This window comes from Asterias amurensis, chromosome 4 (genome assembly GCF_032118995.1).
Source record: "Asterias amurensis chromosome 4, ASM3211899v1".
Classification (NCBI taxonomy): domain Eukaryota; kingdom Metazoa; phylum Echinodermata; class Asteroidea; order Forcipulatida; family Asteriidae; genus Asterias; species Asterias amurensis.
Window position 1 is genome coordinate 24,607,693 of NC_092651.1, and position 17,417 is coordinate 24,625,109.

The 17,417-nt window shown below is 40.4% G+C and overlaps 1 protein-coding gene across 1 annotated transcript in view; it reads right to left on the bottom strand.

Annotated features, from left to right (window-relative positions):
• LOC139935956 (transient-receptor-potential-like protein) overlaps nucleotides 1–17,417 on the bottom strand; it is a 37,985-nt gene that overhangs the window by 4,126 nt on the left and 16,442 nt on the right. The window contains exons 2-7 of the mRNA XM_071930621.1: nucleotides 10,783–11,897; nucleotides 7,668–8,031; nucleotides 4,597–5,092; nucleotides 3,208–3,418; nucleotides 2,540–2,758; nucleotides 453–622 (exon numbers count right to left, since the gene is read on the bottom strand). Coding sequence (XP_071786722.1) covers nucleotides 453–622; nucleotides 2,540–2,758; nucleotides 3,208–3,418; nucleotides 4,597–5,092; nucleotides 7,668–8,031; nucleotides 10,783–11,856 — 2,534 coding nt within the window. The 5' untranslated portion in view covers nucleotides 11,857–11,897. The remainder of the gene's footprint in view (nucleotides 1–452; nucleotides 623–2,539; nucleotides 2,759–3,207; nucleotides 3,419–4,596; nucleotides 5,093–7,667; nucleotides 8,032–10,782; nucleotides 11,898–17,417) is intronic.

The window sequence follows — 17,417 nt, forward strand, 5'->3', positions numbered from 1 at the left end:
CCTTGATAATGTCAACAAGAAACCGTACAACACAGTCATCGTGACGATGAGACAGCAAACTTTCTTTTGTGTGTAGTTGCCAACCACGCTCTATAATCCCATTTCTGCAGGAATTCTGTACAGTATATATGATTCGAAGCATTGCATCGTGAGATACAATTATGATTGTGTCTACTTGCTAGGTTAGATTTGGTTCTCTAGAGAACTGTCTTGCTATTTATTCTGCAACCGCGTGGAGATTTAACGGATTGTTAGAACGGTCCTGCTTTGTAACTATGGGCGGAAGGTTTAGGACATCGGATGGGACTACTACTTTAGCTTATATTATAGGATCGTCCTTTACTGCACTGCTGCGGAGCGAGTTCATAAATCGGTCTCAACGTTTCGACTAGCTTGCTCTAGTCATCGTCACGAGACATTCTGCACAGCCTTGTTTAGTTTGGGTTACATACCTGAGACTTGAGATGTCTTGTTTGATTTCGTTGAGATCATCTTCATTGACTCCATCAGCCTTCCTGTTTGCTTTGGTCATCTGGATGTAGCGACTGACAAGACGTTTCATCACGTCTTGGTACCTCGTCTCGGCCGTCTGAACGTTGTTTCCAACGGTACCATCACCGATCTAAGATTGCAAGAAAAGTTGTTTTTTATTATTTGCAACAAAGAACATACAAAGACACGAATTGCAAACAAGTACACAAAAGCACTAAACCAACATAACCTAAAAAACAATCTCGGTTGTCTAGTTGGTAAGACACTGCTCTAGTGTTGCAAAGGTCGTGGGCTCGAATCCCACCCGAGTATTAATTTGCCTGTGATTTTATTCAGTGAGTAAACAGTGCTAAAACATCGATGTGTATGAGTAATGCAAATTTCTATGTATACCAATAAACAAGAAAGCTAATACAAAATATATTATGTATAAACATTTTGAACAACCGAGTGCCTGATCACTACAAAACAGCACAAACACAGAGAATACCTTATTGTTAAATGCAGTGGACACTATTGGTAATTACTCAAAATAATTATTTGCATAAAACTTTACTTGGTGACGAGTATAATGGGGATAGGTTGATGGTATAAAACATTGTGAGAAACGGCTCCCTCTGAAGTGACATAATTTTCGAGGAAGAAGTAATTTTCCACGAATTTGATTTCGATACCTCAAATTTAGAATTTGAGGTCTCGAAATCAACCATCTGAACGCACACAACTTCGTGTGACAAAGGTGTTTTTCTTTCATTATTATCTCGCAACTTCGACGACCAATTGAGTTTAAATTTTCACAGGTTTGTTATTTTATGCATATGTTGAGATAAGACACCAAGAGAGCAGATTGGTCTTTGACAATTACCAATAGTGTCCAGTGTCTTTAAAAAGATTTGCCCGTTTCGTTTGCCCATTTATTGTATAGTAATTGCCGTTTTCTATTTTGAACTGGATACAAACAAACCCTTTCAGAAGGTGTCCAAATTAATCCTTAAGGCAGTGGACGCTATTGGTAATTACTAAAAAAGAAATAACTAGCATAAAACCTTATTTGGTAACGGGTAATGGGGAGCTGTTTAAACACTGTGAGAAATGGCTCCCGCTGAAGTAACATAGTTTTTGAGAAAGAAGTAATTTTCTACGAATTTGATTTCGAGACCTCACACATTTGGCATTTGAGGTTTCGAAATCAAGCATCTGAAAGCACACAACTTCGTGTGACAAGGGTGTTTTACTGTTTTTTCTTTCATTATTTTCTCGGAACTTCGATGACCGATTGAGCTCAAATTTGCACAGGCTTGTTATTTTATGCATGTTGAGATACACCAAGTGAAAAGACTGGTCTTTGACAATTACCAATAGTGTCCAGTGTCTTTAAAGTTCCAATTATGAAATTAACAAGAAAGAAGAGAAACCGACGAATGAATATGACGAAGATATATAGCGTATATCTGTTTTTTCATAAAGGAATACAAAATATATTATTTAGGACCACCAGGAACAGCAGTATAGTATTAGCCTAAAAGCTTTCTAAACACTAAGTATCATTTGAACATTTGTTTTCCTGTTGAATATCCCCCCGTCTGAAATGAAGTCATCTTCCTGAAAACTGTTATCTGAAATATTACGAAAACAGTTACGATACACATTCTTCGCTTACACAACTAGCGCCAAAATTCGGCGCTCACACAACTAGTGCCAAAATTCGGCGCTTGCACTGCTAGCGCCAAAATTCTGTGTTTACATAACTGGCGCCAAAATTCGGCGCTTGCACAGCTTTTGCCTAAATTCGGCACTGTACACAGCTAGCGCCAAAATTCTGTGTTTACACAACTGGCGCCAAAATTCGGCGCTAACACAGCTAGCGCCAACATTCTGTGCTAACATAACTGGCACCAAAAGTCGGCGCTTGCTCAAGTGATGCCTCAGCGCTTACACAGCTAGCCGAAATTCGGCGCCAGCACATTTACTGGAGAATGGTTTTCGTTAGCACAGAACTCGCGGTAAAGCAGAGCCATGGAAGTGGGCCCTGGGTGGACAAACTTACTCGTAAAGTTCCATCCAGCGAGCGCCTTTTCCGCGGTTTGTAGTTTGCCGTCAAAGATCTCCGGTATCCACACAGAATTCGGCGAGCTCCCGAGAAGAAATAGTAGATGGATTTAGGACTGATGATCAGGTTGAATGGTGGGGGCAACGTAGACCCCTCGTCGAAGTAACTCATCCAGAGTTTCGATCGGGCGAACTTCCACTCTCTATCGGCGTGGTCCTTTAGAGATAAGACAAAAACAAGTCGGATTTAAAGGCAGTGGACACTATTGGTAATTACTCAAAATAATTATTAGCATAAAACCTTTCTTGGTGACAAGTAATGGGGAGAGGTTGATAGTACACAACATTGTGAGAAACGGCTCCCTCTGAAGTGACGTAGTTTTTGAGGAAGAAGTAACTTTCCACGAGTTTGATTTCGAGACCTCAGATTTAGAACTTGAGGTCTCGAAATCAATCATCTAAACGCACACAACTTCGTGTGACAAGGGTGTTTTTTCTTTCATTATTATCTCGCAACTTCGATGACCGATTGAGCTCAATTTTCACAGGTTGGTTATTACATGTATATGCATATGTTGAGATTCACCAACTGTGAAGGCTAGTCTTTGACAATTACCAATAGTGTCCACTGCCTCTAACAGAAGGGGGGGGGGGTGGGGGACTCACCTGAATAGTCTGAAACGAGTTGCTCATCATCGCAATGAGCATATTGAGGAGTACTATGATGGCAATAATGTGGTAGCACAGGAGCAGCAACTCGCCGACAACCTCCACCGACACGTTATTTGCACTCTTGTTTACAAGCAATAACTTAATGGCGTCCGAGCTGGTCAGGCCAAAAAGCGCCCACAGTAAATTCAGAAACGATCTCTCTATTCTGTAAAAAGCATTGATAAAAATGATTTTGTTTTGTTTTTTGTTTAGATTCAAACCAATTCAATTCAGGTCCACATATATTTCATAATAATCTTCTCAAGATACTAAGTATTCTCTTTAAAGGAACGCGTTGCCTTCGATCGGTCGAGTTGGTCTTTGAAAAGCGTTTGTAACCGTTTTTTATAAAATGCATATGGGTAGAAAGATGTTGTAAAAGTAGAATACAATGATACACACAAACATGCCTCGAAATTGCACGGTTTTCCTTTTACCTCGTCGACTAACACGGTCGGCCATTTATGGGAGTGAAATTTTTGACTCCCATAAATAGCCGACCGTGTTAGTTCGCACAGTAAAAGGAAAACCACGCAATTTTGAGGGAAATTTGTGTTGATCATTGTATTCTACTTTTAAAGGCAGTGGACACTATTGGTAATCGCTCAAAATAATTATCAGCAAAAAACCTTTCTTGGTGAAGAGTAAATGGGGAGAGGTTATAGTATAAAACATTGTGAGAAACGACTCCCTCTGAAGTGACGTAGTTTTCGAGAAGGAAGTAATTTTTTACGAATTTGATTTCGAGACCTCAGATTTAGAACTTGAGGTCTCGAAATCAATCTAAACGCACACAACTTCGTGTGACAAGGGTGTTTTTTTCTTTCATTATTATCTCGGAAGTTCGAGGACCGATTAAGCTCAAATTTTCACAGGTTTGTTTGTTTATGCATTCGTAAAATACACCAACTGTGAAGGCTAGTCTTTGACAATTACCAATAGTGTCCACTGCCTTTAAGACATCTTTCCAACCATATGCATTTTATTAGAAACGGTTACAAACTCTTTTTATAGACCAACTCGTCCGATCCAAGGCAACGTGTTCCTTTAAAATCTCTGTTTATGATGCATTTCTCAAAATTGTCGATCTAATCTAATGATTTTCTTGCACACGGCTGCATTTATATGATTTCACCCTTCCCTCCATAAATAATCGTTTCGATGTTCGTACACCTAGTGTGAAGGCCTACGTCAACGCAAATATCTACTGCAACCATTGAGCCTGTACTAGGGTGGTCTTTACTCTCACGGATAAAGATTCGTACCGAGTGGTTTCTTTAGATTTTTGTAGTGGTCTGGAACATTTCTAACGCAAGAGGGCGCTTTTGGGTACGGATCACTTACTGTGAAAAACCATTCGCCTGACACGAGCCATCCGTCACCTTGTCACCACCATTACCATCACCATCAGTCGGAGTGCAGGCGTAATCTTCGTTGTAGTACCAATACAGCTGATGCATGCCGCAGGCGAACGACAGCAACACCAGAAAGAAGATGAAAAAGAATTTAGCAATGTCAATGAGCATGCATCCGAGGGATATCTGGAGCGGTCCAAGGTAAGGGTTCGCCTGGAACAGGTAGATAATCCGGGCGAAGCTGAACACGTTCGCCATGGCGAACAGACACTCTGCGATGATGGTGGGGTCGCTAGCGGGCCAGAGGTGACGTTGTACGTCTGTAGGGTATACGGACGCCGGTAGCAGATACACGGCAGTCAGACGAAGGCTAAATGTGGCTAGGTAAAGTGTTAACATGATGAAGTCTAGCCAGTTCCACCATTGTCGAATATACGCCTTTAAACCCTCCTCCCAAAGCTGCTTACACTCTCCCCAGATCATGCCTGTAAAGCAGAGAAGTAAATACATAAATAAACACAACTGGTTTACATTGAAAAATTGTAACCATTTTCAAATAATAGGGCCTTGTCACACGAGGCAACTTGGAGGAAGCCGACTGCCGCAACAAGTGCGTGCTACAGGACCACTGCGGTAGCACATGCGTCATTCTTCCAACAATGTCTTGCGACCAAAGAGCCGTTAAATGCCTCAAAATATTCAAAAGTAGCCTATTTGAACATTCAAATGCGATTGCCTTTTCTTATTGGAGATTGCGTGTAACTAGTTGCCTGTAAGTTTCCTCGTGTGGCATGGGGGGGGGACCACGCCCCCAAAACAGTCCACTCAATGTGTCAAAGAAGAGATATATTTGGCAGAGAGTCGTGCACATTTCCATTGGTTGACATCAAATTTGGCGGCAAATGTGTGTAAAATCCAAAAGTCCATTCATTAAACTTTTCTTACATACATCCCCATAAAAACTTGCTCAATGCAATTCCTATGGGATTCTCCTAATTGTTGGAGCCAGTTTATGTGAAATGGGCGTGGCCCAGAGAAATTACGCCCTCTCCCACAAAATTATGTTGATAACATTCACACTTACGCCTGCAACCGCGGACCTCCTATTGTCTCTCTTTTGTTTATACTTTTAAAACTTTTTTTCACCATTGGTTTTGTACACGTTTTCCAACTGTGGACCCTATTGTCCTATTTTGTTATATGTCCCCAGTTTAATTTTGCATACCTACTCAGGCGTACAAACTCTATTAATTGACACTCGCCCGCTAAAAAGTTGTGTACTATAGGTAGCCTCAAGCAAAAGGCCAAGAAAAGGCAAGAAGTCTCATGGCGTCTGCCAAAAACAATAAGAACATTAAAGGAGATTGCCTTGGATCGGACGAGCTGGTCTATAAAAAGCGTTTGTAACCCTTTCTAAAAATAAAATGCATATGTTTTCAAAGTAGAATACAATGATCCACACAAATTTGCCTCGGAATTGCGTGGTTTTCCTTTTACTGTGCGAACTAACACGGTCGGGCATTTATGGGAGTCACAAATTTGACTCCCATAAATGGCCGACCGTGTTCGTCGACGAGGTAAAAGGAAAACCGTGCAATTTCGAGGCATGTTTGTGTGGATCATTGTATTCTACTTTTACAACATCTTTCTACCCATATGCATTTTATAACAAACGGTTACAAACGCTTTTCAAAGACCAACTCGACCGATCCAAGACAACGTGTTCCTTTTATGGCAATTTCGTATACGTAGTCCTAATGATCAACAGATCATGAAATAAAAAAAACATATACATTTGAAGAAGAAAAAAACACGCTTTACTTATTAAAAATTTGTTCTAAAAAATATAATCTAAAGACCACTCTCATATAAAAAAAAACATTTACCAGGAGCTCCAAAATATGCATTTTTACAAATTCAATATAAATTGCATGCGCTAATGACCTTTTAGTTCTGAGCAGACAATGTGAAGACGAGCAGAGTATACTGTTCGAAACGTTGAGACCACACCGGCTCATTTCAAACCCAACACTCTCTCAAAAGAGATCTTATAATTATGTGGTTAAAGGCAGTGGACACTATTGGTAATTACTCAAAATAGTTATTAGCATAAAACCTTTCTTGGTGACGAGTCATGGGGAGAGGTTGATGGTATAAAATAATGTGAGAAACGGCTCCCTCTGACGTGCCATAGTTTTCGAGATTTTTTACGAATTTGATTTCGAGACTTCAGATTTAGAACTTGAGGTCTCGAAACCAACCATCTAAACGCACACACCTTCGTGTGACAAGGGTGTTTTTTCTTTCATTATTATCTCGCAAGTTCGATGACCGATGGAGCTCAAATTTTCACAGGTTTGTTATTTTATGCAAATGTTGAGATACACCAACTGTGAAGGCTAGTATTTGACAGTTACCAATAGTTTCCACTGCCTTTAAACCCACAAGTTTACCATTAAGTACAGTGGAAGTGTCGTGGCCGAGCGGTTAAGAACACCGAATTCAAACTCTGGTGTGTTTTGATCAGAGTGTGGTTTCGAATCCCCAGCCGTGACACTTGTGTCCTTAAGCAAGACACCTAAACATTGGTCGTCCTTCGGATGGGACGTAAAGCCGTCGGTCCCATGTGTTGTGTAACGCATGCAAAAGAACCCAGTGCACTTATCGAAAAGAAAAGGGGTTCGCCCCGGTGTCCCTTGCTGTGGCTGCTGAATGTGCCGTAGCACCTTGTAAACCCTTATAAGTGCTACTTAATTGGGTCTCAGAATTCATAACTTCAATAACCTTTCTTTCTGAAAATTTGTATAGGTGCGTTCGATTAGCTTCCCCGGGTCGACCCCGGAGTGTGGCGTTTTCTTTTTCCAGGACGAACGTGTGCAGATAATTACCCACGTTCGTCCTGGAAAAAAACCCAACCACACACCGGGGTCGACCGAGGGAAGCTAAACGAACGCACCCTACGTACCCAGCGCCTTGATAACCTTGTTATAGGTAGATACGTGCGGTATTTGAGACTTCGATATAATTAGTATTCTGAAGAAGCTGATTTTTTATACGGACCTATAACAAATATCAGTATGGTAACTTCAATTAAGTCCAGTTCTCGCCCGCGTCTATCTTGATGCATATTCGCTTGGTTTCCTCCAGTCAGTGTCAAGTTGACCCTGGTCGAAACAAGCACGAGTAGGGCCAGAAAGATAACGAAGGACGAGCTGTGGTGCATGAATTTCATGAAGGGCGACCTCATCATTTGCCCGATGCGTGTCCGAGGAAACAACATGTAGATGAGAGCGTTGATGGGCATCATGACCATGACCAGGACACACAGTAGGAACTTTGTGAAGGCGTTGCTTCCTCGCCAGCCCGGGAGCCCCTCGTACCAGATCGAGGAGAGCACCTGCTGGGTGTTAGGGTGGGCCACAAACTGTAGCATGGAAGTAATAACATTGTTATTCATTTCTGGTATTAAAGGCAGTGGACAATATTGGGTATTACTCAAAATATAATTGTTAGCAAAAAACCTTACTTAGTAATGAGTAATGGGGAGAGGTTGATAGTATAAAACATTGTGAGAAACAGCTCCCTCTGAAATGACCTAGTTTTGGAGAAAGAAGTAATTTTCCACGAATTTGATTTCGAGACCTCAAGTTTAGAATTTGAGGTCTCGAAATCAAGCATCTGAAAGCACAAAACTTCATGTGACAAGGGTGTTTTTTCTTTCATTATTATCTCGCAACTTCAATGACCGATTGAGCTCAAATTTTCACAGGTTTGTTATTTTATGCATATGTTGAGATACATTAAGTGAGAAGACTGGTCTTTGACAATTACCAATAGTGCCCACTAGCTTTAAGGAATTATGAACGTAGACATCGTCGCAACACTTGTGTCTTTAAGCAAGACACATAACAATGACACTTAAACATGATTGATTCGTAAATTTTGGGACTTTGTGCTCTCTGCTCCATCAGCCAGGCTTCGGACTGATGATACCCAACCCTATATCCGTATGGACTGTAGAGGGGGTATTGTTTCAGCCAAAGGAGAAGGTGTCAACGGCTCCTGAAAAAAACAATTGTAGCCCACACTTTGAAGTGGCCTTCAGGCATTGTGTGTCTGGTGACTTGCATAAAAACAGAATGAAACACAAAGTGAAAAATTCACTGTCTTGTCCGAGTGGTGTCAGTTTCGTTTTTTTTATGCGTGACAGTCAATCTATGTCAATTTTTCGAGTGAACGAACTTCACTATAAATCGAGTAGAAAGTACAAAGTCGTTTTTAACACTCTAAAAAGGGTCGTCCGCCATAGGGCTCTTTGCTAGAGTGGTATGGGTGAGGAAACGAGTACTAGTGTTTTTTACCCTGTTATATTTTGCGAAAATGATGGCTAAAAAAGTTAAAGACAAAGATAGACCCAGGGATAGTTTGTCTTATTGATAGAACAAGGAAGGTTATGAACTAGGTATAAGCAAAAACCTGATACTAAGCATTGTGATGATAGTTTTTGCTACTCTTGAATATAAGTATTGAAAGACACTGGACACTATTGTTAATTGTCGAAGACCAGTATTCTGACTTGGTGTATCTCAACATATGCGTAAAATAACAAACCTGTGAAAATTTGAACTCAATCGGTCGTCGAAGTTGCGAGAAAATAATGAAAGAAAAAAACACTCTTGTCACACGAAGTTGTGTGCTTTCAGATGCTTGATTTCGAGACCTCAAATTCTAAATCTGAGGACTCAAAATAAAATGTTTTGAAAATTACTTCTTTCTCGAAAACTACGTCACTTCAGAGGGAGCCGTCTCTCACAATGTTTTATACTTCCAACCTCTCCCCATTACTGGTTACCAAGAAAGGTTTTATGCTAATAATAATTTAGAGTAATAACCAATAGTGTCCACTGCTTTCAAGTGCTGCCACTAATAGACTGTGCAAGTCTCGCGCGCACCGGAGCGAGAAAACACGACAACTGAAGAACTTAATTTTTTTATGAATCAAATCTTTGCTTTAATTTTTTCTAAATGCCGAATCTGAACAACAAAAACAACCATTAGAGCTTGTTTAAATTAGTTTCAGCTTTTTAAACTAATACACAATTATCGGTTAAAGTCTATGTATAGACAAAAGTAAAACTCTGGGACAAGGATGTTTGTTTGATCTTAAATGTTTTGAAACCCCTTTTGTAAATCTACGCCCGAATGTGAAACTACTGAAAGCTGGTTTATACGCGGACGCACGATGGTCGCAAGGGCGTTAGATAAACGCGTGACGCATTTTAAAGAGGAAGCCGACGCCTAAGCGACAAATGAAAAGGCTTTCCACCCCGCGCTGCCAAAACAAGCGTCTGCGTAAGTTTCGTGATCGGAGATGGGCACAAATTCTTAATTTTTTACAAGTAACCTGACCCGAGGTCAAGTTTAAACATCGGTTTTTCTTCGTTTTTATGATGACTTTATTTTTACTTTTATATATGTTGTTAATTAGTATTACATTTTTAACAACATATGTCATTTTTATGGTCATAAACTATATTAAACTAAAGTAATGGACGAAACAAAATCTCCTCAGCGTAAAACTCCATAAGGTTGGGACCACAATGGTCCCGGAAGTTCAAATCTGCGCGAGACTTGCACAGTCTATTGCAGAAGTACAAGATTGGTAGAGCTAACAAAATATACGATGGCATCAAAGACAGTTTGATATAAGAAACTTTCCGACTCTGATTATAAGATGATTTCATTGAATAAAACAAACACCCTTGTAGCCTTTTAAGTTTCAAGGCAATGGACACTATTGGTAATTAATTGTTAGCATAAAAACTTACTTGGTAACGAGAAATGGAGAGCTGTTGATAGTATAAAACAATGTGAGAAACGGCTCCCTCTGAAATGTAGCATTTGAGAAGGAGGTAATTTCTCACTCAAATATTATAAGACTTCAGGCCTGAATCCATTTTTAGGCATCTGTAAGCACATAAACTTGTGCAACAAGGTTGTTTTTTTGATGACCAATTCGGTCAGTTTCACAGGGTTGTTATTATACGCATAAATTATGTTGGGATACACCAAGTGAGAATACTGGTCTTTGAAATGTGCCCAGTGCCTTTAAGACGCCTCCTGATGGTTTCAGCTTTTATTTCGGTTGTTGTGCTAAACAGTCATTCGTCCTTACCTGTTTCTGTTCGTACTTTAGCGCCAGACGTAACCTCGCCAGGGTCAGCTTCTCGCTGTTGACATCCTCGTCCGGGAACTCGTCATCCGAATCGCTCTCTTTATTCAGCACGGCATTCACCTCCTCCGAGCTGCGGCACTGCTCCAACAGATCCACGGTGAACGTCTTAATCTGCTCGTTGAGCTGCATATAGATGTCTTTGAATTCATTCTCCCTCATGGCAAGATGCTGGAGCTCCCAGCTAAGCTTAAAGGCTGCCAGGATCGGATCGCTGGTGGTGAGGGAGGTCCAGGCAGGACTTGCCAGTGCCTTGAAGGTGTTAATGCGATGCAGTGAGTACCTGAGACTGTCTTCCATCTGTTTCTGGGTGCAGGTGTCACATTTACAGATGCAGGGGTGGGGTTTGGAGATGGTCGCACCGCGGGTGAGGAGTAGCTGCAGAATCTCAAACTGGTTGCAATGAGCTGCCAGGATCACAGGGGAGATGTCGTGGGAGTAGTCGGAGCTCTCTTGCCTACCCTTCTTGAAGTGCGCGCTGCTCCAGCCTTCACCGAGCATATGTCGACTGATACTCGGGTGGTTGACCATCATCTCTACCATCTTGTACACACCCTCTCTGATGGCGTACAGTAGAGCGTCTCCAATCTCAACTTTATCCTGCTTCAGGAGGAGCTCTACGATCTCAACATTCTCGTTGTCGACAACCATCTGGAGTGCACTCCGGCCGAGGATGTTAGTCACATTGACATTGACGGGGCCGGGCTGCTCGAGGCATCGCTCGACGGTAGCCTTGTCGCCTCGCTCCGCTGCCTCAAGGAATGTCCTCTCTTTCGTTGTTAGTCGGTTCCCCTCGCTGAAGAGCTGTAGGGGGATGCTACTCACCCCGGAGATAAGAGACGATGTACGGTCGATGTCAGACACCGTCAATGCGGGGTTGGTTTCAGGGGTGTACCCAAAGTTGGTTTGTCCACCCAGTTGGCTTTTGATATTGCCATTATTCCCTTCCTTCATGGAGGTGGGGTAGGGAGGGGGTAGGTGGTGACTGGGGTAAGGGGGTGATACGGAGGATCTCATTTTCAAGCAGGAACACCAGCTATTTCAGAAGTCCACTTTATCTGTTAGAAAATACAAAATAAAGGAGAACTTTATAAGGGTAACAGATAATGCAAAACAGAAAATGAAATATAAACAATAATAATATTTTCTGGTTGGATCTGATTTGCATTTATGGCCCCCCACATTTTTATATTTAGGTTGGCAAATACTCGGGCTGCAGCGTTGCAACGAAAAAGTTCATTGCTATTGGAACAAAATAGCCAATATATCGCGTTCCTTCACCGGGACCCATATGCTAATAACACAAAATCTAACAAGCACCAGACTATACCCCAATCAGATGAACCGGAATCAAACAACTCGATATCGTCCGCAGATGTTAGCAAGATGATCTATGATGAAGCTTCTAATAATTACATTGGGCCAGGTAGAGCGTTCGCCCCTGAGGCAATGCAAGGTATCTGATTATTCTCGCACGCGATTTGGAAGGCTGATATAGAAACAAACTTTAAGAGTTGGATCCTACGGTAGCGTATTGCCTCTGCACGAATACAAACAATTCTCTTATCGTGTACGTACACGGTATTGTTATCGTGTACGTACACGAAACGAGAGGTTTTATTTTACTCATGTGGTACGCTTCCGTACAGTCCCTTTAATCACAGATTTTTTTTTAAAAGGATCCAAACCGAAACTTGAAATCTGATCTTTTTTTTGTATGGTGGGAATTATTACGCCAATAAAACACTAATAGTTGGCTTTCTTTACATCTGGGTTGAAAATTGCACCCATCCGACTAAATCTCGCCTACAACTGCCATGGTGCACGAAATTTCTAAAAGGGAGCGTATTTTGGTATAATATAAAAAAAAACACACACAAAAACACCGGAGAGCTGTTGATATAACCGACCCCTTTGAAGTAATATTGGTTTAAGAGAAAGAGGTTTATAGTTTTTAAACAAACAAAGTTGAATCTAAGAGAGGCTTCCAGGCATGAAGCCCTTTTCAGGCATATAAAAGCACACAATCTTAAGCAACGAATTTGATGGTTTCTTTCATTATTTTCTTAAAAACTTCCATGAGAAGGTGAGCCCAATGATCTTAAACAGGGTTTGTCATTTTTTGCAACTGTTGGGACACATTCAGTGAAGATACTAGCCATTGTCAATAAAGTATTCCCTTCAAACAGAGCTTAAAGGCAGTGGACACTATTGGTAGTTACTCAAAACAATGATTAGCAATTAGCATCAAACCTTACTTGGTAACGAGTAATGGGGAGGGGTTGAGAATATAAAACATTCAGAGAAACGGCTCCCTCTGAAGTAATGTATTTTTCGAGAAAGAATTTTCCACGAATTTGATTTCGAGACCTCGGGTTTATATTAGAATTGGAGGTCCCAAAATCAAGCATCTGAAAGCACACAACTACGTGTGACAAGGGCATTTCTATTTCATTATTATCTGACTCGCACCTTCGACGACCGATTGGGCTCAAATTTGTACAGGTTGTTAATTTATGCATATTTTGAGATACACCAACTGTAAAGACTAGTCTTTGACAATTACCAAGAGTGTCCAGTGTCTTTAAACTCCACAGAAAGGGTTCAAGGAGACATGGTGCACTTGATAGCAGATAGCGTTAATGAATACATGAAACAAGACAAGTACCGATCTGCATTCTTTGACCTTCGTCACGTCGTTGCTTTAAACATTAAGATTAAAAAGATACCAACGTTGCAGGTGGAAGGCCTGATAAGCGAAAGAGCGAAATCTACATTTGTTTCTTCTTACCAGAGGAAGTGTATCAACTCAAAAACGGTTTTTTGAATTTACGTATAGGTTAATATGGGTCCCAAACCAACCCTCAAAGTGGGTCAAAATCTACATTTTTACTCGAGGAGGTAGACTTTGTTATTTATTAAATGCAAGTAAATCCCTTTGGTGGCTAAATAAATAGCTATAAAACATTTGTATATATTATTTGCACCTGCTTAAAGGCAGTGGACACTATTGGTAATTACTCAAAATAATTATGAGCATAAAACCGTACTTGGTAACGAGTAATGGGGAGCTGTTGGTAGTATATAACATTGTAAGAAACGGCTCCCTCTGAAGTGACGTTGTTTTCGAGAAATCAAGCATCTGAAACCACACAACTTTGTGTGACAAGGGCGTTTTTTTCTGTCGTTATTATCTTGCAACTTCGACGACGAATTGAGCTCAAATTTTCACAGGTTTGACATTTTATGCATATGTTAAGATACACCAAGTGAGAAGACTGGTCTTTGACAATTACCAATAATACCCAGTGTCTTTAATATTACATCTATCTCTTGGTGCATTTTGGGCGTGTATTACCGTATTTTTTCTTAACTAGTACATTATTATTGTCGAATTTACAATAATTTATAATTCATAAAAATAATTCAAATTTTTGTGATTGACACCACACACGCTATCCGCAAAATAAATTTCTCAAACAATATTTTCTGCTGAGCAAGTTGTGAAACTCAAAAGACCAATTTACTAAGCAGAAAGTTCATTCAAAGCAGAAATTTGTTACCAATTAAAAAAATACATAATGTGATAAATACTGGTTGTGACTTATTAATTTCGCTCAGCTGTCGTTCTAAGAGCTACTCTGTAAAAAGAAAAATGGACCAGCGTCATTTTGCTGCCATAGTTGATAACCACTCTCGATATGACAGCAAGTGCATTGCCATGAAATATTGAACACTGTCTCCAAATGGTACGTGGATATATTTTATGCTAATTTGGTAGGGTTTGGCCCTGAGCTGAGAGAGACCAAGATTAGACCGGGGGAGAACGTTGCTTCCTGCCCGCTGAACTTCACCGATCGATAGGGGAGTGATGACGGTGGGGTGATGATGACAAGAGGGGAAATATGGGGGACGGAATGGAAATAAAAATAAAATGGCGATGAGATGCAGCTTGGCAGATCGTGGGAAAAGGACATTTCTGGTATTCAAAAAAAGAAGAGAAAATGTATTTTTTTTTATTATTTATTTATTTAAAACTATATTTATCGAGAATGACCCATTCAGCGAAGCTGAACATTTGGGGCCCTCACAAATATGTATATTTCTATAAAAAAAAAATACATCATAATAAAACACTAACAACGACAAAACTTTGGCATTCAGAAATGTAAACAAAACAAATGGAAAATGTAATGACAAATGTACAAAATTACCCACCAAGCAGCCGACTAAAAAATAACAAAATAAATACAAACGAAAAACCCCAACATCAATAAAAATGGATATTTCCAAGTAGAGTGATATGAAACAAAAATGTATGAGTGAGTGTCGCAAAGTTACTTAATTCTAACATAATTGGGCCGATTATATATCTCACAGTTACCTAGTCCATGCAACGAACGTAAAAACGTCCACATAACTTGCAACGTTTTCCGTATCGACCAGGGTGAGTCAAGGGAATGTTTATAGATCACCAACCGATTCATCGAATCAAAGGAAAGGGAAAGTGGCTTTTTGTTTAAACCTTCACTTCGGGGCAATGTGTCATCCAGTAGCAACCAATAATGGAAAAGTCCATTAAGAGATTACGCAAATGAGGATGCCATATCTAGCCCCTTACCATGACTTCTATATCCACTCTATAATCGTTTGTATTATTATTATACCTTCATTTTTTTCAAACGGCTAAACATCTTTCTCATGACATGCTATGACTATGTTCTGAACTCTATAGCTTGTGTCATCAAAGTCACAATTCCGCCAAATATTTCCCTATCATCACCAATAGTCTTATGGCCAATAACTGTATATTCACAGAAAATAATGGGTTTAACGAAGCATATGGAACGTTGAGAGATATTGCTTTGTGCCCCCCATACAAAAAACCCAAACCATCAATTACAGACACGGATGTATATTGCAATTGCCCTCCGTTACCATGGCAACGTGATATTGAGTCGCAGATTATATGCAGGGGGCTTTTATGTGCCGCCATGCTCATGAGTTAATGATCGCGCCAAAGATGCCCATCGTGTAACTGACGACGGACGCTTTTATGCATATCTCTAATGGTATGGAATGTACAGTGCGTTTAAGACGCTGGACACCTTTGGTTGTTGTCAAAGACCAGTCTTCTCACTATCTGTATCTCAACAAATGCACAAAATAACAAACCTGTGAAAATTTGAGAAGATAACTTCTGGCGACTTTGGTATCATATTTGTTTTTACAGGCACTGTGCACTATTGGTAATTACTCAAAATAACTGTCAGCATAAAAACGGACATGAAGTAATTTTCCACTAAAATATTTGGATTTGATTTCGCGCCTCAGAATTAGAATTTGAGGTCCCGAAATCAAGCATCTAAATGCTCACACAACTTCGTGTGTTTTTTCTTCAATTATTATCTCGCAACATCGACGGCAAACTGAGCTAAAATTTTCACAGGTTTGTTATTTTATGCACAATAAAAATGTTGAGATACACCAAGTGAGGAGTCTGGTCTTTGACAATTACCAATAGTGTTCAGTGTTATTAAAGGGACACGTTGCCTTGGATCGGACGAGTTAGAATACAATGATCCACACGAATCCGCCTCAAAATTGCGTGGTTTTCATGTTACATCGTCGACTATTCACGGTAGGCCATTGTGGGAGTCAAAATGTTTGACTACCATAAATGGTCGACCGTGTTAGTTCGCAAAGGAAAAGGAAAACCACGCAATTTCCATTTTCTACTTTTAAAACATCTTTCTAACCATATGCATTTTACAACAAACGCTTTTTATAGACCAACTCGTCTGATCCAATGCAACATGTCACTCTATACATCACATGCCCGGGCCCCTTAGGGTCAGTGAGGTAGACTTGTTATAAACTTTAAAAACATCTTGCGTATTTTTTTCCCGAGGATGAGGAAAGCATGACATCCTTCTGATACGATCAGTGTGAATACGAGCTAGCTATAGCTACATTGACCCAAGAGACCAGATATGAAACGCTGATATTATTTTTGAGTGGTGCGATCGAACGACACGATACGGAGACTACGTGAGTGGTTTGGGTGCTTGGGGTCAGGATTATGTGTCGTCACTTTGGATGAAACTAAGGGTGTTCGCTACAGCTATGGCTACGGCTAGATGTTTGCGTCATCAACGCTGAGATATAGAACTTCCTTAGTGAAACCCAAAGCAACGGTCGTAGCCATAGATGTAGCTGCCAATTCGGATACGGCCTATAATGTTGGCTGCGGTGATAATGTATTCCACTCGGAATCAGGACAATGAGAATGAAATTTTAATCTCGAATTCTGAGTCAGTTTAGCCCCTTTTCATGGTTATTTTTAATACAGATTCCGGATCATACTGACCCATAAATGGATCAGGGACCCGGATCCCGATCAATTTTGACCCAGACGCTTTTAGAGTGTAAGATAGCGAAGCTGTCAAATTTAAAACCTAGACTGATAAGAGATACACGTAGACACCGAGGGATGATGAATGCATTGGTAATGAGAGAGTTGTCTCACGATGTCTTGTCCGCAAACACGGCACTTGGGATGCCATATTGTATCACTT